We start from the raw sequence: 21,439 nt of genomic DNA, 5'->3' as shown, positions 1-21,439 counted from the left end.
TGGGATCTCATGCAGAGCCGTCATCAATAGGACACCCACTTGCAATATGCCACCAGTGGGACACCCACGCAGTGCTATGTCACCACTGGAACCCCCACTTGCAGCAGGACCCGGAGCGGAGCAGCCCGGCAGCCCCGCAGCCCCACGCCACGTGTGACCCGGCGGCTTCCCCCATCCCGCCAACTGACGTGACGTCACGCGTTGGCCACGCCCCCTTTGTAGCCACGCCCTCCTGTAGCCACGCCTCTCTCCTCGCACCGCCCTTGCGCGACGCTCCGTAACGGCGGCGGGCCGCACCACCCGCTGCTCAGCGCGGGGGGGGGAACCCAGCGCTCCGCCCACCACAGCGCCCCCCGCCGCCGAAGTCGAATCACCTCCTCTCTCTGCCCCTTCCCCCCCACGCCGCTTCCCCGCGGTGGTACGTCCCGCCGGGCGGGGCCGCGCATGCGCAGCGCGGGTCGGCCGCGGCGGCCGGACGTTGGGAGCGCGGAGGAGGAAGGAGAGAAAATGGCGTCGACGGGTGAGCGGGGAGGCGCGGGTCGATGAGCCGCACAGGGCGGGCGGCGGGGCCGCGGGCCGGGCCTTGAGCCGCTGTCGAGCACCTCGGCCTGAGGGCATCCCGAGCCGTGCGGGGGGCGGTGGGCCTTCAGCGCTGCGGTCGGGCGGGCCTGCCGGGCCTCGGCGCGGTGTGTGCGGGTATCGGACCGCCCCGTCCCGGCCCGCCCCGCTGCGGGGCCGGAGGTTTGCGGCGCTCAGAAAGCTGGTGCGAGGCCTCTGCTGTGCTCCGTGTCGCGGCGAGGGCCTCGGAGCCGCTCCCGGCCGTGGGAACGAACGGTCGTTAGGGCTGCGTGCGGGTGGAAGGCTTTACAGTCGGATAAGGGAGGGGGTGGGGGGTTATGAAGGAACTGCGGGTCGGCAGGGCGGCGGGGTGCTGGAGGCGTGCGGAGCTGTGCGTGCTCCATCCACCGGGCTGCTGCGTTGCACGGGTGGGCGCTGGGCAGCCCGAGCTTCTGGGGACGAGCAGCCCGGGGCTTGGGGCTGAGCTGTGCTTCAGGCTCCTTCCGACCCGTCCTGTGGTTTATGGAAAGCTTGTGGTGGATGAAAACTGAATTCTTAACGCGATTCCTGGTGCTCCATCAGCTGCAGCGGTAGCAGGGTGGTAACATTCTGCTCTAGGGAGGATTAAGGGTGTAGGAAGTCTTCGGGCAGGCTCTGCAAACTCGCAGTCCTCGGTTTTTTTTTTCAGTAGAAACCAGTTTAATACAAAGTGTGGTGGCAGCAGAAATGCCAGAACTTTTTTCTGTGTGGGCTGCCTGGCTCTGAGCAGAGCTCTGCTCACGTTTGGTCTCTGATTCCAGCGCAGGATGCTATGAGGAAAGTCTGAGCGCGTTCCTGATCTCTGTCCTTGGGACCTTTCTGGTCCTGGGAGAGCTGGAGGAGCCCCAGGAAAGGTTGGGTCTTAGGGATGGATGCGTTGCTGCCATTTGCTCTAGGTGGGAACTGGAAACACTTGGTGACTTGGAGGGAAAGCGTGCCTGTAGGAGCTGTAATCGTTTCAAATATAGCCTTGTAATTGCCATCTGCATGCATTTTCCATCCCTAGCAGCAAGCCAGTTCAGCAGAGGTTTTGTTTTTTTTTTTTCTGGTTGGATTTTCTGGATTTCAGTTCTCCTCTAAATCACAGTATTGGCATGGGCTGGGACTTGGGGGAAGGAATTGCTGCCAGCTGCTGGTCTCAAACCCTCCTGGGGAAAAGAGTTAGAACTTTCCAGTGATGCGTTGGTGTCCTTGAAAGTTAAATAGAAGGAGTGAAGCGCTGTGTTTCTTACAGACTCAAGGACTTACAACCTGGCCCTTTGAAACAGGGGCTTTTTGTAAGTGTCAGCCCCCGTGTTTCTTTTGTTCCAAACCCCACTCCCCGTCCCCTTGGGTGCCATCCAAGGTGGCAGTTAAATTAAAGTGGGGTCATTCGAGATCAAAGTTGCTGCTGCAGACAGCAGAAACAATGAAGGGAAGAGAGGTTTCGTTTCCTTTAAGAAGGTTGAGAAAGTGCATTTACCTTACTCTTTTGAAACTAGATTTCCAGGGGTTTATAGCAGCTCTTTCAAGTTGCGGGAGGAAATTCCAGCTGCTGTGCCGTTACACTGTTAATTTTGTTAAGTCTTTGTCAACCTTTCTTTCCTTTTTTTTTTTTTTCTTGTAGATTATAGCACCTATAGCCAAGCTGCAGCTCAGCAGGGGTAAGTAGCATTATGGTCTTTTGTTGTAAAAAGTCGTGATGTAAGCGTGCAGTAATTGTGGTTTAGTCTTAGCTCAGGTATGCTTTGCAAATCCTTTGGTTTTCCTTTGGATTTGTACTGCTTCCACAGTTTAAACACTTTAACACGAATGCAGAAAGCATTTGGCTATAAAAAGCTGTTGTGTGATGTATGTCTTGCACAAGCACTGGGATGCATTGTAAATATCTTCAAATTCATTTTGCAGCTACAGCGCGTACGCACCTCAACCAGCCCAAGGATACGCACAGACCACGCAGGTAAAGCACAGGAGGGCTTCTGACCCTCCTTGGGATCCCAGCAGCTCTCTTTCAGCCCTGGAAAATTCTGAGCAGCATCAAAATCTGTCATTAGGAGCTGTCTTGTAGCTTCCCACACAGCCTGCGCTGTGTGCTTAAAGTGAAACTGCCTCGATGTCCGGGAGCTTCCACGTTCTCTTCCTTGTTAATGTATCCCAGTTGTTGCCAGGAGGATAAAAGCCTAATTCTTGGTGTACGTTTGACACTTACATGTCAGTGGGTGTTTTACTTGGTGGTGTAGGAGAGAGAATGCTGAAAAAGGAGAAAAAAAAAGGGGAAATTGCCATTTATGTGGTGGCAGCAGTTGGAAAAGTTAGGAGGAGAGGATAGATTTCTTTCTTTTCCATGGAGTTATCGTAGTTAAAGCTATTAGTGTTGTTAGTTGGCTAGACTGCAAACTGCTGGTTACTGAAGTTACCGAAACCACAGTTATATGCAAAGTACAAGAGTGGTTTTTGAAGTCAGCTTGATTGACTTTCCCCAGCATCTCTAGAGAGTGTTTTTTTGGAAGGAAGATCCTGCCACCCAAAAGCGTTTCTGTGTTCTGCACACAAAAGCTGTTGTGCTGGAGCATTACAGAGCAGAGCTAACTGGGCTTTGTGCTGCTGCCCACAGCTGCCAGCTTGTGGCAGGTGAGGCTGCACAGATACCTCTGCAAAAGCATCACTGTTACAGGAGGAGCAGAGGTTGTCTTGGCATCTGGGTCAGTTGAATTGAGAATGACGATACTTTCCATTTTGAATAATTATGTTGAGAGAGAAGAATTGCGAGAACTGCTGCTGAAAGCACAGGTTACACAGAAGGTGTAAGCAGGCTGGCAGGCATAAGAACAGGAGGCTTCAGCATCATTTAGTGCAATGCTAACAGCTCATGCTCAGCAGCAGGCAAGTTGCCACACGAGGTTTGCAGCATCTCGTGCCTCTGGGTGCAGTGAGCTTCCACAGATAGTGGAAAATTCACTCTGATCAAAGTTTTTGTCTTTGAAATCTGTTGGCTTGATTAAGATCTGTACTGCTTGTGAGCCGGGGAGGCTGGCTCAAAAGTTACACAGGCATTTAATTCTCAGAAGCCAGTGAATATCTCTGAAAATCTGGACATTGAGGCTTGTCTTAGTGCTGCTTGAGCTCTAACTAGAGTTTCCCCCAAACCCAACTGCTGAGCACACAGCTGTTGGCAGCTGGCTGGTGCCCGAGGTTCAGGCTGACTGACAGAAGGCTGTGGGCTCTCAAGCTGGCAAAACCACAGCATCAGCAGCTCTGTACTAATCCAGTCTCCTCACACAGCCTGCTGCAGCCAAAGGGTTGCTCTGCAGAGCTGAACTCAGGGCTGAGCAAGGCAGCAGCACTCCTTTGGGCTGGACTTGGAGCAGGCTGTGGGGTGAGAGCTGGTCCCTTGCTGAATGCCAAGGTGCTGGGGCAGCGTGGCTCCTGCTGAACCCATCCTCAGGTGCCCACATAAACTGGTTTTGACAAATGTTGGCTGGTGGGTGTGAAGAATATTCAAAATAACTTCACTGAAAGCTTAAATAGATTTCTTCTGGTGAATGCTAGTTGAAGTAGCTGATGTCCTGCTTCATGCAGCTGTGCACTCTGGGTAGCCCCACTCCAGTGCTGCAGGTTAGCTCTCAGGAGGCACCTGCCAATATTGCTATGTGCCTGGGCAGTTATGAGGAGCTGGATGCTGTCCTGTTTCTCTTTACATAGAGCACATAGAGAGTGTTTTGTGAATGTGTAAGAGGCTTCTCCTCTGGTCCTGGCATTGAAAAATTGCATTTGTAACTTCATTACAGATCTGAACTGAAATTTGCAGTAGCGCCCAATCTTTCAGAGTAGCCTTGGCTTGACTCAGATTGCTTTCAGTAAACCAGGTAACACAGATCCCCCCAGTCTGTGTACAGCACCAAAACAATCTGTGTGTATCTGTGAGACACGTGCGAGTCGTTTCTGCTCACAAATTAAATCTCTCTCATCTCTGGAGCAGACCTACGGGCAGCAGAGCTACGGGACTTACGGACAGCCCACCGATGCCAGCTACACACAGCCTCAGACAACTGCAACGTATGGGCAGACTGCGTATGCCACGTCCTATGGGCAGCCCCCCACTGGTAAGAGCTGCAGGGCTGACCGATGCTGGGGAAGGACTTGGGTTCAGGTCTGTGTCGGGGAGCTCCGGCCCGAACTGTGTTGTGGGAAGGGCTTTCTTCCTTGGGAGCCTGCAGGTTCAAATGATGCGAAGGTGTGGGTGGGCTGAACGCCCCGAGCAAGTAAATGGAGCCATTTCATTTTTTTCAGGGAGCCTTTTGGGTGCTGGTTCATGCTGTGGAGCTAAGCATGGCTGCAGAATGGGCTGTACTTAAAAAGAGCGCAGCAAACGCGAGCTACCCAGCAGTGCTCCTCACGAGTGCCTGTTCTGGCTGCTCTTGAGCCCACTGAGTCCATGTCCTGAGCCATGTCCTGCCTGAAAATCAAATCAGTGAAAGTGATGTATGCCTGTTCTGATAGTGTACCCTCTACTTTTTGTCTTGTGCTTCCCACAGTAGAAGGGACCAGTACAGGTTTGACTATCCTGCTCACTCTTGCATGGAAAATGCCATCTCATCCCGTCTAAACTTGCAGTGTTAACCCTTTAGGTGCCCCTTGCTTTTAGCACCAAACACTTGCACCATCACACTGTGTACACTAAGAGTGTGCTAGGCTGCAGTGCTGTCTGCAGTCTCCACGTTTCTGTAACGAGCAGCTTTGAAAAGGCTGGGTGGTGTAACTTTGTGCAGGAAGCTTCCTAAGCACTCGGGACAGGCGTGCTGAGATGTTTCAGGTGAAACCATTGTTCTACTATTCCCTAAAGGGTAAACAGCATGGTTAGACGTGTCCAGATGTCCTGACCACCATCTCTGCATGTTTCATGTGATGTCTTTGGATTTACAGTGTGGATGCATACTCCACGTGCTCATAAATGCTCTGTCCACTATTTCAACGTGTGCTCTTTGAACTGCAATTTTGTACATTCGAATGTCTCAGCATCTGAAAGAAACTATTGAGACATCATTCACTTTTGATATATATTTGGCTTACAATCTCAGGAGACTTTGAAAAAGGGAACGAGTTTTCCTTCAAGCAGTGCTTTGGGTACCGTTTTCTGCAGATTCATCCTTGGTTGCAAATGTCTCTCAGAGTGGCAGCCTTGTTAAGTATTTCCTGAAGCGTGGGAATACCAGAGCAGGCAGGCAGTGTGCCTGTGGGTACCTGGCCACAGAAGCTGCTGGGGAATGCTTCCAAGGAAGAGGCAGAGAGGAAAGCACTGTCCTACAGTGTGTCCAGTTACATAGCACTTAAACTACATGGGTGAGGAAAATCTCTGGCTGGTAGGTATCCTGCAGAATGAAGATTTTAGCCAGTTATCCACTGGATTTCTCCTTCCCTTTAGCAATCTGTGCACGTAAATGGGCAGAAAGATTGTTTTGTGGACTTCCCAGATTTTTCTTGGGAACGTTGGAGTCCCTTAATCCTTCCTGCTGACTCCATTCCTGCAAGGGTTGTGTTTGTGCTTGCTCTCCAAGAGTATATTTCCTGGATTAATAATAATGCCAGGCATCTCTTCTGCACGGCTGCTTTTTAGGCAAAACACTTTGGTTTCTTTTCATCTAAGAAAATAAAACTCAGGAAGTGGCCAAATGAAAGGTGTTTTTTTTTTTCAGGCCTTCAAGTATGATTTGCCTCAACCCGTGCAGCACTTGTCCGTGGGGGAGCTGTCAGTGTTGCTCTCGAGGCAGAGTGCCAGGTTGTGTTTATTCTTCCTCTCCCTGCCTCTCCTTCAGGAGCCGGAGCTGTGCAAATGAGGCTGATGGTGCTGAAGGCCTGTCTGTCCATCACTGCCTCTGCTGAACACCAGTTCTGGCTTCTCATCCAAAACAGAGCCTGTGGTGCTGCCTGGGGCACTGATCCTAACGCCCCAAAAGACGAGCTGTGTTTGCATTTGAATTTCAATTTATTTTTCTCATGGCTTTTTCTTAGCAGAGGAATTAGTGCAGTTCTCAGTTAGCTAAAAGCAAAGTGACTCTTTGTCTTAACAGTGTATTATTATTGTGTTGGTTTTTTTTAAGATGCCACCTTTGTTGGGGAAATTCCAATACAGTGCAGACACAGCCTGCTGGGACCATGTCTCAGGCTGGGACCTCTGCAGCTTCCTCACCTTCCTCTTTCCTGCTGTGGCTGCAGAAGGTGACTTGGAGTCCCCTTGTCCAACCCCTCAGGGTCAGAGCCTGCAGGCTGCTCTGCAGCTCCCAGCAGCAAGTGAATAGGGGGATTAATCAGCACTGTGGTCGTGGGTTGCTCTTTAATCACTGCAAGATGTAAGCACGAATTGCAAGAGTAAATAAACAGCTGCATCTGTTACGGTTATTGGCTTTCTAACATCATCATTTGGGGATGAAAATATGATTTCAAATCTCCAAGTCTAAATGTACTTGAAGTAGATGGGAACAGCTCTGTAAAGATAACCAGCTCCCACTGCTCAGAATTGGAAGCAAATATTCCCTTAGCTGTGTTGTCTACCCCAATAACCTGTTACACCAAAAGGAAGCAGACTGAGCAGCCCCTGCTTCCTTTTCTCTGCACCTCTGCTGGGAGGTGTCTGTGCCAAGCAGGAGTCAGCTTCCCTTGGGCACCAGGACCCTGTGGAGAGCTTCTAGCACAGCTTGAATCAGGAGGGAGCTCTGAAAACTGCTGCTGGCTGGCCTGAAGCCTGCTTATTTCAGAATGAGCCTCTTTGACTACAGTTTTTAGTTGCTGTTCTCTGAGGACCTAATCCTGAAAGCTTCCCCTCCTGGTGAAGAATTCCTGGACTTCAATAAGGGTTTTGCTCACAGGCGTGGATGATTTGTGAGGAAACTGAGCCGTGCAACAGCACTTCTTATAGCAGGTTATCAGAGCTCTCCCATTCCTCTTTTCTTACGATATCTGTTCTGCAGATTCACCATTTCTATTACCGACTGCTGGGAGGAGGAGGGAGAAATGATGTTGTGCAAATGGCCCCCTCAGAAGTACAGCTCTTGAGGGTTTTCTAAGCGTTTAAACTAAGTGGCTGAAATGAAAATTCAGGCCAGCAGGATGTTAAATCGCAGCCTTTTCTTTCTCTGGTGCAAATGCTTCCTGCCGAGCTGCCTGCACAAGGGAAATGCTCCATCCAGAGCCAAAGCATCAAAATTCAGGATGATTTACTCCTCCTCTTTATTCTGATGCCTGTGCAGAGCCTGCAATTAGCAAACCCACTCGGACGATGTAAAAAGGCAGCGCTGCCCGTGGTGGCACCATGAGGGCACCTTTCAGGAGGACGGCTGTCTCTGTGTGCTGCTCCCCAGGGCTGGGCTCAGGGCTGTGGTTTCAGTGGCACACGTGTCAGACCGTACTGCAAACAGCAGGTTTTGTTGGTTTCTTTTAATAAGAGGTGAGGCTTCAGCCACTTAAAGTAAGGATTCCTTCAGCTGTGTAATGTGGAAGCACTGTGCTGGCTCACATTGAGCTGTTTAATTTTGTCTGAGGCACTGAAAGCCACGCTCACTCAATCCTGTTTAAATTCACCTCAGTCCCGCTCTCCAGTAACATTCTGAGCAGCCAGGCACGGCTGAACAACCAAGAAAACTGCCTGCCAGCAGCCTGCCCCTGTCTCCTGGTAGGAGGGGAACTTCCCTGCTCCCAGCTCGGCAGCAGCACGATGGGGAAGCTGCTCCATGGCGTTCAGGAGGGTGGTGATGTGATAAGCGTGCAGGGCAGCAGGCACAGGGAACAACTTGGGGACTGGACTTGCAGATGGAGCAGAGGGAAAGACTTCTTCCTACTCAGAGCCCCTCGTCGGCGTGCTGGGACCAACTGGAAAGCTCAGGAGTAAAGCACAGGGCAGGACGTTGCAGCTTGGTTTTGTTTGCTGCACCCACTTCTCCTTTCACTTCTCTTCGTCTCCTTTCTGGTTTGAGAACCCTGATTTTCCAGCAGTTACCTGCAGGGCACAGAGAGGTGCTTCAGCAGGAGCACGCACTTCATCCTGCAGGGAGTGCTTTCGTTCTGGAAAGGGAGGAATCAAAATCAAAAGCCTACAGCATAATTTGCCTGACGTGCCGTGTAAAGAGTAGGTCACGAGTGTCCTGTGTTTAATAAAAAGTATTGAGTGATGGAGAAGCTGTTACCTTAATTGATGCAATTAAGATCACTTCAGTAAGACTGAAACCGGTTGGCTGCTTTTTAGCAATTGATTTTTTAATATTTTTGTAAATGAGCTTTTGCTAACAAAATTTTTAATTGGTAGCTTTTCATGCAAATCTTTGTTTCATAATTGGAAAACCAGCTTGCGTGGTTCTTAACTATAAAAAAGCCACTGTGGCAATACTTGGTTTGTTCATCTTTGTTGCCAAGCCAAACGGTCAGCTGAATTCCCTAGCAACTGCTGCTGGGAGCAGTGATCTCAGTGGAGCTGGTTTGGGATCTGAGATATTCTTGTAAAACTGTTCAGAAATAAATATGTGAGCTCTGAGCTTTTTAGCTGCAGCAGACTGAAATTGTAAGAGAAGAGAAGGGACGTAAAACATCTTAAAAACCGACGCACAAGGTGGCTCCTGACCTTTCTCTTAAGCTAAAGCAAACGTAAAGTGCTTTCCTTCAGTTTCTAGAATTGCTGTTTTGAGTGATGCTTACAAAGGGCTCAGAAAGACTGCTCTGTCTGCCCGGTGCACTTTTGTGCTTTCGTTTCTCAAAAAAGCTGCCGGGATGGGACTGTGCTTTTCCAATTAATTGCGTTTCTTTGACTGTAAGGCCAGGAGGAGCTTTGTGTAGCCCACTGGACAAAAGAAGGCGCTGCGTGCCTCAGCCTGCCCTGCTGTGCTGCATTAGCCAGGAGCCTCAGGTGCTGTGAGCAAACAGCCCTTGGATGCTGGTGGCAGGCTGGCTTCCAGAAGGCTCCTCGGGGTGTGCGCTGGGGATGGAGGGGGTATTTCTGGGGCAGGCTGAGCTTCCCCGGGGTGGGGGCTTTGTAAGGGAGGCGAGGGGATGCTGTGGGTTCATTAGGCACACTCAGGCCACCTGTGAGGTTTCTGCAGCGGTTTCTGAGCTCTGACAGACCACGAGCAGGAATGGAATCGAGCAAAGCGAGGTGGCCGTGCTGGTCTGATGATGAGGCTGTGGTTTGTTGCAGGTTACACGGCCCCGACTGCCCCCCCCGCATACAGTCAGCCCGTCCAGGGCTACGGCACGGCCGCCTACGACACCAGCACTGCTACGGTTACCACCACCCAGGCTTCCTACGCAGCACCATCCTATGGCACCCAGCCTGCCTACCCAGCCTATGGGCAGCAGCCACCTGCGGCCGTTCCCCCGAGGTAACGTGTGTGTCTGTCTCCTCCTGAGGCCGTGTGTTGCTCTGCTGACGTGTCCGAGGGCACCGCCAGCTGAACTGAGGCCCCTGCTGGTTTTGCTTCCATTTTTTTCTCTGCCTGTTGCATTTAAGCTTTGCTCTTGCTGCAGCCGATCCCGCAACATTTTCAGAGCTGGAAGAAGCTGTGTAGGTGCTTCTGTTCTGGCACAGTGAGTCAGCGCTGCTACTGGGAAATAGACAGAGCAACCAGGCAGCACAAATGAGCACTTGACTCATGATCTGGACCAGAAAATGGACCATTCTGCTTGAGTCACAGGGTGCTTAGGATGATGCTATGCCCTGTGATTTCTTAAGTGGCTGCACATGCTGAAGACAACTTCCTTTTTAAATCCCTTGTGTCTGGACACTGTCAGTAGCATGTTCACCTTAATTGTTTGCTGAAGATATTACAGGTTTAGAACGTGGAACGGAAACTTAAAAGCTAGTCATAACTGCTTTATTCATTTACCTGATGTTTGCAGTAGCTGCTCCTGAATAACGAGGCCAGAGCATGACACAGCTCTGGCCGTGTCTCTCAGATTACACTGAAGTGTGAATCCTGGTGCCATTTTAAATATTCTTCCCAGCTTGTACAATAAAAGTAGTTCAGTTCTTTTTTTTCATTTAGCTCTGATAAACACTTTGAAATTCTAAGCAGAAGGGGACATGCAAACTGCATGCAAAGAGTTCTCTTTATTTTCAGGCCTTGAGAGTTAATGCTAAACATCCTCTCCCTTTCATCAGATAACGTATGTGGGGCAATATCTGCTTGCACTGGATTCTAAACCGAACAATGGTGCCTTTAAGTGGCAGCATTTCTTGCTGCTTTGGAGCTAATCATCTACAAGCATTGTGCAAAACAGAGCAGAGGGGCAGTGCTACTGACCGACTTTCCTGGCAGTTTCACATCCTCTGTTCCTAGAGCCAAAGTCTGAACCCCTCGCTGTAGGTTTCATAATGCAGCTGGCAAACAGAAGCTGTGCTGCTCTCCAAGTGCTCTCAGTTCAGGTTGTTGTTCCTTGGTGGCAGTGTGCAGTGGGTAAAATGTTCAGTGCTCAGCGTGTGCGCACTAGCTGCTATTGAGTGACCAGCACTGATGTGCTGATTTGTAACCCTTCCCAAAGAAAGTACCATCCTGCCACAGGGGATCTGTACACCTCTGGTGCTTCCACCTGTGGAGGTCTGTGCTTGTGTCTCCTTACTGTTCATTATTACTTTCAGACCCCAAGATGGCAGCAAACCAGCAGAGACCAGCCAACCACCGTCGAGTACAACAGGCTACAGCCAGCCCAGCCTAGGGTATGGGCAGAGCAACTACAGCTACCCCCAGGTGCCTGCCAGCTACCCGATGCAGCCAGTTACTGCACCTCCCTCCTATCCTCCTACCAGGTAATTCTTTCAGAAAGTGAAGCTTCTTGTGACTAGCATGGGAGCTTTGAGTTAACTGGGGCAAAAGGATTTTTTCTCAGGGGTTTTTAGGTGAGTGAGTGTAGAAAGAGGTTTAGTATCCTGGGAGGAGGAAGGGGTGGTTCTTTGGAGCGGTACTAGCTCTAGAGATAAGGCAAGGGTTGAATCACAGAATCGTGGGATCATTAAGGTTGGAAGAGACCTCTACGATCATTGAGTCCGACTGTCAGTTTATTACCACCATGACCACTAAACCTCATCCCTCAGTGCTGCATCTCCACAGTTCTGGAACACCTCCAGGGATGGTGATTCCACCACCTCCCTGGGCAGCCTGTGCCAATGAGTCACCACTTTTCCAGAGAAGAAATGTTTCCTAATATTCAACCTGAACCTCCAGGGAGACCTGAGAGCAGCCTTTCAGTTTCTGAAGGTGGGGTGGGGGGAGGGGATGGGATGGGAGGAAGATAAGAAAAAAGGGAAAGACATTTTAGCAGGGTCTGTGGTGATAGGACAAGAGGAAGTGGTTTCAAACTAAAAGAGGGGAGATTTACATAGGAAAAAAAGTTTTGTACTATTAGAGTAGTGAAGGACTGGCACAGGTTGCCCAGAGAGGTTGTGGTGCCCTGTCCCATGGGGCAGACACCCAAGGTCAGGGAAATGGGGCTCTAAGCTCCTGATCAGGCTGTAGGTGTCACTGTTCAGTACAGGGCAACTGAGCTAGATGTTCTTTAAAGATCCCTTCCAACTCAAACAGCCCTATGATTCTACTGCTGGAGTCTCTTCTTCTCCATGCTGACCCATCCCAGTTCCCTCAGCCACTCCCTGCAGAGCTGTGCTCCGAACCACTCACAGTTCCGTTCCCCATCTCTGGACACACTCCAGGGCCTCTGTGTCTTTTTCATAGTACAAGGCCCCAAACTGAGCACAGTACTCGAGGTGCAGCTCACATTCAGCTGGAAGTTGACTGACACTTCCAAATCCTTTTCTTCCACTCAGCTTTCCAGCCACTCTGTCCCACGCCTGTAGTGATACCGTGAGGATAACTGCTCTGACTATTAAAGTCACAAGTAAAGAAAGCACTGAGCACCTCAGCCTATTCCTCAGCCTTGGTTGTAATGTTCTGCCCTGCATCCAATAAAAGGTGGAGAATCTCTGGAGTATGAGGTGTGGAAGTGGCCTTTAGCTGCCTCCTTACACACGGTTTTCAGAAGGGGCTCACCTCTCCCCTCAGGTGTCCTTAATGTGTTGATGCTAAGTTTTACAATGTACGTTTTGAAAGTTTTAAAGGCTGGGTTCTGTGAGGATGAATAGATTTATTGTCCACCAGCTAAGAATATTTCAGAGCTGAGGCAGAAGGGAGCCTGTTAACTGCGTTGCCACTCATTTTACCCTGGCACTTCAGCCTCTTTCCCAGAGGTGCACTGCAGATGATCACATTGATTTTGCTTGTAGGTTTATTTTTCTTCCCGCTGTCAAAGCAGCCTCTGTGGGATGACTTCAGCTTTATAAGTGGTTTGCAGTAGCACACATGCCTTATTTTCTTGCGTGAGCCACTCACTTGCGTGAGCCACTCGTGCAGCCTGATGCAGGTGTCTGAGTGAATTGGCTTATCTTCCCATCTCTAAAACGCTTTTGTCTTCCAGCTATTCCTCCACACAGCCGAGCAGTTACGATCAGAGCACTTATTCCCAGCAGAGCACCTACGGGCAGCAGAACACTTACAGCCAGCAGACCAGCTATGGGCAGCAGAGCAGCTACGCGCAGCAGCCACCCCCAACGAGTTACCCACCCCAGACTGGATCCTACAGCCAGCCCCCAAGCCAGTACAGCCAGCAGAGCAGCAGCTATGGCCAGCAGAGTGAGTGAGCCTAAGGCTTTGGCGTTGCTGTGGGAGGGGTTGGTCTCCATTGCTCCTGAGTGAGCTGCCTCTGAAGGAGACTTGGCACTACTTTGGGTCTGAAGGATCTGAAGGGAAAGCACTGTGGCTGAGTTCTGCCCCTTCTCACTGCAAAACAGCCAGGCTGGTTCAGTCGAGCGCTGCCATGCTCCCCTCACTGCCCTGGAGGTGGGTGGGTGGCTATAAAACACAGAAATGCAGAGTGCCACTGTGGCTGGGCTGGGCAAGGCTCAGTATAAGCAACCCAGGGTCCGTTGTGCAGAGGTCAGACTGGTGGGGCCTGACTTCAGATCCCCATGAATAACACAGTGCCTGTCAGCACTTCAGCAAGGGACTTCCACGTGGTACTGCCCATGTTCCAGTGCTTGAAGGCAGTGAGAAATAGGACGGGACCCGCTCCTGTCTGCAGCCTCGTGATGTTTTTGTTGCTCTCTTCCTCAGGCTCGTTCCGTCAGGACCATCCCAGCAGCATGAACGTGTATGGACAGGAATCTGGAGGGTTTTCAGGCCCAGGAGAGAACCGGAATATGAGCGGCCCTGATAACCGGGGCAGGGGAAGAGGGGGATATGAGCGTGGAGGCATGAGCAGAGGTGGGCGGGGAGGAGGACGCGGTGGAATGGGGTAAGAGCAAATCTTTTCTCCTTTTACCTAATTCTGTTTTACCCATAGGATTTGAGAATGGAAAGAAGGGACTGAAAGGTTGACATTCCCAGCTGTACTTCCATGGATAACATCTCTGTAGCAGCATTGCTTCTAATCCATGGAAATATTACCTGAGGGGAAGTAGGAGCAGGATGTGTGTTTTTTCTGTCCTGCAGCTGGTTGGGCCCGGGGCAGCCAGGGGTATTGCTAAACCTGGAACTTTCAGCTCCCTTCGTGGTCATGCAGAGGTGAAGTCCTCTGTGGGGTTTAACAGTAACTTTGGATTGAACACACACAAACCTTCTGCCAGGTCCAGGAGTCACTCACTTCTTGTGCCTCACCCACTAATGGGGAACTTGACAGGTCAGGTATGTACCAGGCAGAAGCCTCGTGTCAGCCTTAGCATGCAGAGCTACATCATAAGTGTATGTGTGGGGCAGATTGCTGCTGTTGAAGCCCTGACTCTGAGTGTCAGAACACTTGGAGCTTGGCTGAAGTGTGAAGGATGACCCCGGGACCATATAAAGCTCTGGCTTGGCTTCCAGGACTGCTCCCCAATTGGAGCTTTCAGGTGTTCTAAACCAGTTTGGCCATTTTAACTGATGGCAAAATCTGGTTTGGTAAACCTGTGTCTTCAGGTCAGCTGTTGGTCTCCCCATCTGTGATGTTTGCTTTGATAAAGGTGAGGAAGGAGGACTGATCCCAGAGGCTCATAAGGGAAGGAAGACGTAGCTTTGTGTGTGTTCCATCCCCTCACACTGCAGTGCAGAGCTATGCAGAGTGCCCCTAGGTGCTCACTGGAAGTGATGGGGTGCGGAGTGCCAGCCCTCGTGTTGGCAGGGCAGGTGGAGCTGCAGCTTCTCACTGGTAGGCAACACGTAGGGCTGTCGTACAGCCCGGTGCAGTCCCATTCTGCATAGCTCTGCCAGAATGAAGTGGGATGAAATCTTTATCGGAGAAATGAACCACCGATACGTGGAAAGAGAAGGAAAAGCCTCGCTCGTGTTGGAGTGCGCCTGGCTGGAATTGGCTCGAGTGGAACAGAATCCCACGGTTCTGCATAAAGATTTCACCCATGATGTATTTATCTCTAACAGTTTAAAGTAGACGTAGACACTTGAAATGCCTATCATCACATCCAAAATTTGTAGCCCCTCTGGAGCGTGCCATGCCACAGATCCGTCCCCTCTCAGATTTCGCACTGTAACCCAATCTGGAATAACGCACCTAGCGATTCCCTCCTGGCTGGAGCGTAAGGGAGGGCCCCCCGCTTCATGGACGCGGCCTTTGTGCCATCCATGGAAAAGGTGGCCTTGCTGTGAGCACCGAGGGGCAGGTAGGGGAACTCGGCCCTCCTAATCGTGCTGTGATGATGGATTTCAGTGTCTCCAGCAGGTAAGGAGCTCGATGTTATTAACGTGCCCTTTTTCATTGACTCGGTTATTTTATATTTTCATTGGCTGTTAAACATGGAAACTTTTTAACATGCTTTGTCGCATTTATATGCTACAGGTTACAAAGTGAGAGCCTTGTATACACCTCAGTACTTAAAAAGTACCCGTACTCAGTACTCAGCCGGCAGCATAATGAAAAGTGGGACTAGACACGGTGTCCATATGGAGAGGAAAAATATACATAGAATATTTTTAACCAAATGTATTCACTGTATAAATGGAATCCTTCTGTAACTTTGGTAACTGAATACTTGTTGTTTGGTAATAAAACCAGAGGAGGTATACTACTTTAGAATTGTGTAACATTAAAAATAACCAAAAAGTGTAAACGTATGTGTTTAAAAAGAGAGACGTGACGTGAACGGTGTGTACTTTAACCAGAGGAGGCAAAGCTGCATGCTACAGCTTGAAATGTGTATTGACAACTTTTCTCTTTTTTCCAGTATTAGAGGTGCAATACTTGCTAGAAAATAGTGGTGCTCTCCCTCCTCTGCTCGTCTCCTCCCAAACAGCTTTTGCCTTTCCCAAACAAAAAGAGCGAGAATCACCAAATGCTCTCGGGGTGGCCTTTCCCAATTCGCCTGCACTGGTGAGCGAAAGCTTCAGCCAAAGCTTTTGCCAAAAGCCACGAGCTGCCATTGGCACGTGCCCAGATTGGCGTTCCGGTCTCTGTGCCCACAAAGCCGCACCCCAGGCCTTCGAGCCCTCGCTGTATGCTGTAAGTTCTCCTCCTCAGAGACTTGTTAAGTTCAGTAGCGACCTGAATGTATGGCTTTATAGCGAGGTTGGAGCGGGAATGTCATCGAACTGTTGTAGGCATCGCGTGTGGTCGTCTCCTCCCTTTTGAACTGTTAATGTCAGGGACCTGGGAGGCTGAGGGTGCGCTTTGTGGACACACGGCAGGGAGGGAGCGACCGGCAGGCAGCCCGCCCTGCCTCTCAGGAACTGATTTGCAACGCTCAGAGATGGTTGTGTCGTTTTTTCCTTTGCCAAGTATTGCACTGATAATACCAATACAAAGTAATGGAAGGGTACCGACAGCAAAGTGGTGTCTAGAACCAGACAAGCGAGGTTGTGTATGTAAAGGAAATTTGAGCGAGCTGCCCTGAAGAAAGGCATAGTGACGAGATGAGAGAGAGAGAGACAGATGCATTGTTTGGAGATGTTTAGCCAGTGCCCTTCTTCCCAGTGAGCCGCAGAGGCTCAGAGCGGTACTGGCTTTGTAAAGGGAAAGGCCTTCATTTCTTCGTTTATCCCCCCAGCAGCGCTGGAGAGCGAGGTGGCTTCAATAAGCCTGGTGGTAAGTTTTTGAGCATTACAATGGATAGTGTTTAAAAAAAAAAAAAAAAAAAATTTGCAGTCAGTTTGTAGCAAAAGTGTAATTTGTATTAGTTTTAAGTGGTTAAAATGACGTATGCAACAAGACTGTAATGGGTACTGCCGGCCATGCCTAGGGGTATGCGGTGACAGGACACAGGGTAACGCGGAAGAATTGAGAAACCACTTCTGTAATTTGGGGAAAATAAATGGTTTGGATTTTAATAATTTTAAAGTAACTTTTTATTAATGAACTTAAAACGGATTGGCCTGGTAAAGCATTAAAAAAAAAAATGTGTAATAGTGGTTAATGGATGGAAAGGGTGCTAAAAACAGCGAACCGATCGCCACGTAGAGGTGCATTGCTGGTGATTTTGCAGTGCGGGTCAGTTGGAGTTTAACCAACGGTGGTTATAAGTAGATAGTGATGTGTGTGTCGCTCCTTCAGCCCGCAAGGCCTGCACTAACACTGCTTCTTATGGTTCTCTCCCGACTGGCAGGACACATGGAGGAAGGACCGGACCTTGACTTAGGTAATTGTCACTGCTCAGACCCCTCCCAGGCTTGTGGCGTGGAGATCTCTGTGCTCGCCTCAGCTCGCAGAAGATGTTGCCCCGTATCTTGTCCTCCTTGGCAGGAGTACAGAGATGCTCTGCTGTTTGCAGTCTCTTTGGGGCGGTTTCGTCTGCTTCTTTATTCCTCATTCATCAGAGCACCTGGACTGGTGGGAGCCCACGCGTGTTTGTGAGATGCTTGTGCTTCTCCGTGGAGCTGGGGGCTCTTGCCAAGGAGAAAGCACGTCCCAGGCTGCAGCAGTCTGGAGCTTGTAGGCGCTTGTCCAGCAGTCTCCTTCCTCCTTATAAGATCACAGAATGGTTTGAGCTGGAAGGGGTCCTTAAAGGCCGTCTTATCCAACCGCCCCCTGCAGCAAACAGGGACACCCAGAGCTCCATCAGCGCAGCCCCATCCCCTTACTTTGGGTGTCTGCAGGGATGGGGCACCACCACTTCTCTGGGCAACCTGGTCCACCCCTGCCCGTAGCCCTTTGCTTCCTCCTGCACGGGCACGTTTGGTAGTTCCCTGTCAGCATAAGGAAGGAGGGAATTATTGCAGCAGGAGGGGGTGAGCGTCCCTGTGCAGGACCTGAAGGCTGCAGAGGCGTGCCGTGCCTTCGGGTCTCACGTTGCAGCCAGGTGTCCTGGCCATGCTGGGTGGCTCTGCAGCGGGGAGCAGACAGGGCAGCTCAGCCCTCAGCGCTGCTCTCAGTGCCTGGAGTTCCGTGTCACATCATAAATGCACTTATTGAGAGAGAAGCTGCAGCTGGCTGAGGGGTGACGTGCTGGCAGTGCTGCGCTGCTGGATCGCTGCCTCTCCCCACTGCCTGATGCTGAGATTTGTCTCCTAGGCCCACCTATGGACCCGGATGAGGACTCGGACAACAGCTCAGTGTATGTGCAGGGACTGAATGATAATGTGACCTTGGAGGATCTGGCAGACTTCTTCAAACAGTGCGGGGTTGTCAAGGTGAGAGGAACGTGTGTGTGTGTGTCAGTGTGTGTCTGTGTCTGTGTGTGTGTGTGTGAGCACCCATTCGCCCCCACAGAGCACAGAGAAGGGGGTTGGCTGCCTCCTCCCTGCCAGCTGTCCCATTCAGCCCCGTCTATGGAGCTGAGCAGCTCTGATGGGCAGTGAGGTCGGCACAGCCTGGAACTGCACTGTAGCACAAGCTCCCCAACGGAACCTCTGCAGGGTTTGCCCCTCTGTGCCTCCATCAGCCGTGCAGAAGCTGCAGTGCTTACAGACTCAGAGGAAGCATCCCTCTGTGCATCTGCTGCTGGTGGGATGTGTGACAGCTTGGAAGAGCAGGGCGGTGGAGAGAGTGGAGGAGGATGTGGGGAGGATGCAGCTCAATTCCTGCACTCGTGGGAGCCTGCAGGAGAGGCTGCTGGGCCAGTTCCTGCATTTGGTTGGCGTGGTCAGCCAGAGGGCCCTTTCTCCTACCACAGAGTTGCCAAGTGGAACTGTTATCTCAAATCAAAAGCAGAACAAAGGAGAGAATCCCCACTCAGTGTATACGTGTGACTTGTAATAATGCTTTGATGTCCTGCTAGATGAACAAGAGGACTGGGCAGCCCATGATACACCTCTACATTGACAAAGAAACTGGCAAACCAAAAGGAGATGCCACAGTCTCTTATGACGACCCATCCACTGCCAAAACAGCTGTTGAGTGGTTTGATGGTGAGTATGGGGTGCGACGTTTTGGGATTGCCCTTCTGCTCTGCAGCGTTCCACGTGATTATGGACTCCGTGCACTGTGTGCGCTCTGGGAAGATGTGTGTGATGCCAGGCTCTGCGTGGAAACCCGCAGCACAAAATGAGGCTCTTGCCTTTGCGTTCCTCCTAGGGAAGGACTTCCAGGGCAGCAAGCTCAAAGTCAGCCTCACGCGGAAGAAGGGCCCGATGAACAGCATGAGGGGCGGGATGCCCCCCCGGGATCAGCGGGGAATGCCTCCCCCTCTCCGTGGAGGTAACATCCAGTCCCCTCGGGCCCCTGAGGGGCTCAGCCTGCAGCACAGCGTCCTCCACCTGCAGCCTCCGCCCGGCGGTGTTAACGGGGCTCTCCTTGCAGGTCCTGGGGGGCCTGGAGGCCCGGGGGGGCCCGGTGGGCCAAGCGGTCCCATGGGCCGGATGGGAGGCAGAGGTGGCGACAGGGGAGGCTTCTCCTCCAGAGGACCACGGGGATCCAGGGGAAACCCCTCTGGAGGCAGCGTGCAGCACCGTGCCGGGGACTGGCAGTGCCCCAATCCGTAAGTACCCCCTGCCCTCCCTGCACAGAAACACCTTCCTTTCCCAGCCTGCGGGGCTGTGGGACCGCCGTCCTTCATCTCAGCACAGTGGGGCTGTGCTGGCTGAGGAATTGGCCAAGACATGCAGGTCTTTCTCCTGACAACTTGCTGGGTCTTCAGGGGAGCTTCTTTCCCCTCCCCAGAGTGTGGAGCATCGCAGCCCCGTGCTGCAGGCGGGGTGAGCTGGGCTGCTCACCGTGCTCCAGGTCCCAGCAGCCCCCTGCTGCATGTGGGTGCTGTGTTCTGCTGGGTGTTACCCAACCGGGGGTGCGTTCCTGCTCCTTACTGACTGCTCTGTTGTACGCAGGGGATGTGGAAACCAGAACTTCGCTTGGAGAACAGAGTGCAATCAGTGCAAGGCTCCTAAACCAGAAGGGTTTCTCCCACCCCCTTTTCCCCCTCCAGGTACGTGTGGCTGAGTTCACGGCAGGGCTGGGTCGGCGGCACCGGTAGTTTTGTGACTGCCGTGGGGATGTTGAGGAGCGGCAGCTTCCTGCCCCCTGGGCAGCCATCCTCTGAGCTGTGAGATGGATGCAGGGACTGCTCTGCCTGCGGCACTCCCACACTTAGCCGCTCTCCTGAGCTGCAGAGCCACTTCCCCGCGGCTCTCTGCAGCTCCTCACTTCCCCAGAGCGCCGCTTTGACCTCCGTGCTCCCCAGCACTGCCCTCTCAGTGAGCCCCTTGTCTCTCGGCTCTGTGGTTTTCCTTACTGCCATCCACCGGCCGCTGGGTCCCCCTCCAGCTCAGCCGGTGCCGTCCTGAGCCGGTCGCCGTCGCTCATCCTTCGTTGCCCACCGGGGTCCCACCGCCCCCCGCGGCTCCCCTTCCAACACTGCGTGCCCCGCTGCGATGCGGGGGGAAGGAGGGAGGGAGGGAGGGCTGCGGGGCGCTCCGGCTCTCCCTGCTCTGAAGCTTCCCTCTCCCCCAGGTGGAGACCGCGGTAGAGGCGGCCCCGGAGGAATGCGGGGCAGCAGAGGCGGCGGAATGATGGAGCGCGGCGGCCCCGGTGGGATGTTCAGAGGCGGCCGCGGCGGAGACAGAGGTGGATTCAGAGGCGGCCGGGGCATGGATCGAGGCGGCTACGGAGGAGGGGGCCGGAGAGGAGGGGGCCCCGGGGGTCCGCCCGGCCCGCTTATGGACCAGATGGGAGGAGGAGGCAGAGGCGGAAGGCGTGGAGGCCCGGGGAAGATGGACAAGTACGTGGGGAGCGGGCGGGGGGGAGAGCCGTGGGGGGCGTGGGGGAGCCCACCGGGCGCCGACGCCACACGGAGCGGAGCCGGGAGGGCTGGGCACTGACTGACACCTGTGTCTTGCAGGGGGGAGCACCGCCAGGAGCGCAGAGACCGGCCCTACTAACGGCACAGCCCGCCCGGCTGCATTTACTACCAGATTTATTTTTTAAAACCAGAAAATGTTTTAAATTTATAATTCCATATTTATAATGTTGGCCGCAACATTATGATTATTCCTCGTCTGTACTTTAGTCTTTTTCACCGTTTGTGGAGAAACATTAAAACGAAGTTCAACGGTAGTGTGCCGACTTCTTTTTTTCCTCCCCCCCCTTTAAGAATGGTTGTCGAACTAAAACTGACCCCCCCTCGTTGTGAGCATGCTCGTATCACCGCGCAGCCCCCAGCGGCGCCGCCTAATAACTGTAACGATGTTAATGGTTGTGATGTTTCCTTTTTTTGGTTGTTTTTTTTTTTTTCTTTTTTTTTCTCTTTTTTTTTTTTTAATTAAAATAAAATTCCAAATGTTTATAAACGTACCACTTCTGGACTCTCTTGAGAACGTTCCCTCCCCCCCGCCATGCCCTCGCAGGGGTTCCCTGCTGCCCCGCGCTCCCGACGGGCGCGGTGATGGATGGCGGCTGGGAGCTCCGCGCTGAGCCGCCCGTC

The 21,439-nt window shown here is 52.0% G+C and overlaps 1 protein-coding gene across 2 annotated transcripts; it reads left to right on the top strand.

Annotated features, from left to right (window-relative positions):
- The first annotated feature begins 397 nt into the window (after nt 1–397).
- EWSR1 (EWS RNA binding protein 1) lies at nt 398–21,072 on the top strand. 2 transcript variants are annotated; one of them, XM_085238155.1, is made up of 17 exons: nt 398–520; nt 2,204–2,240; nt 2,485–2,536; nt 4,556–4,679; nt 9,755–9,938; nt 11,195–11,362; nt 13,024–13,238; nt 13,719–13,899; nt 16,640–16,674; nt 17,192–17,224; nt 18,097–18,215; nt 18,803–18,932; nt 19,099–19,221; nt 19,324–19,501; nt 19,848–19,945; nt 20,470–20,737; nt 20,858–21,072. In XM_085238155.1, exons 1-17 carry the CDS (start codon nt 445–447, stop codon nt 20,895–20,897), a joined length of 2,061 nt encoding a protein of 686 aa, XP_085094281.1. In that variant the 5' UTR covers nt 398–444; the 3' UTR covers nt 20,898–21,072. The 2 variants fall into 2 exon arrangements, with proteins under 2 accessions (XP_085094281.1, XP_085094280.1); XM_085238154.1 differs by having other exon boundaries at nt 16,637–16,674.
- Nucleotides 21,073–21,439: the final 367 nt, after the last annotated feature.

The sequence above is a fragment of the Meleagris gallopavo genome, chromosome 17, assembly GCF_905368555.1.
Source record: "Meleagris gallopavo chromosome 17, MGAL_WU_HG_1.1, whole genome shotgun sequence".
In the NCBI taxonomy this organism is placed as follows: domain Eukaryota; kingdom Metazoa; phylum Chordata; class Aves; order Galliformes; family Phasianidae; genus Meleagris; species Meleagris gallopavo.
The sequence above is the reverse complement of the archived record's forward strand: the minus strand, read 5'-3'. Positions and strand labels throughout refer to the sequence as shown.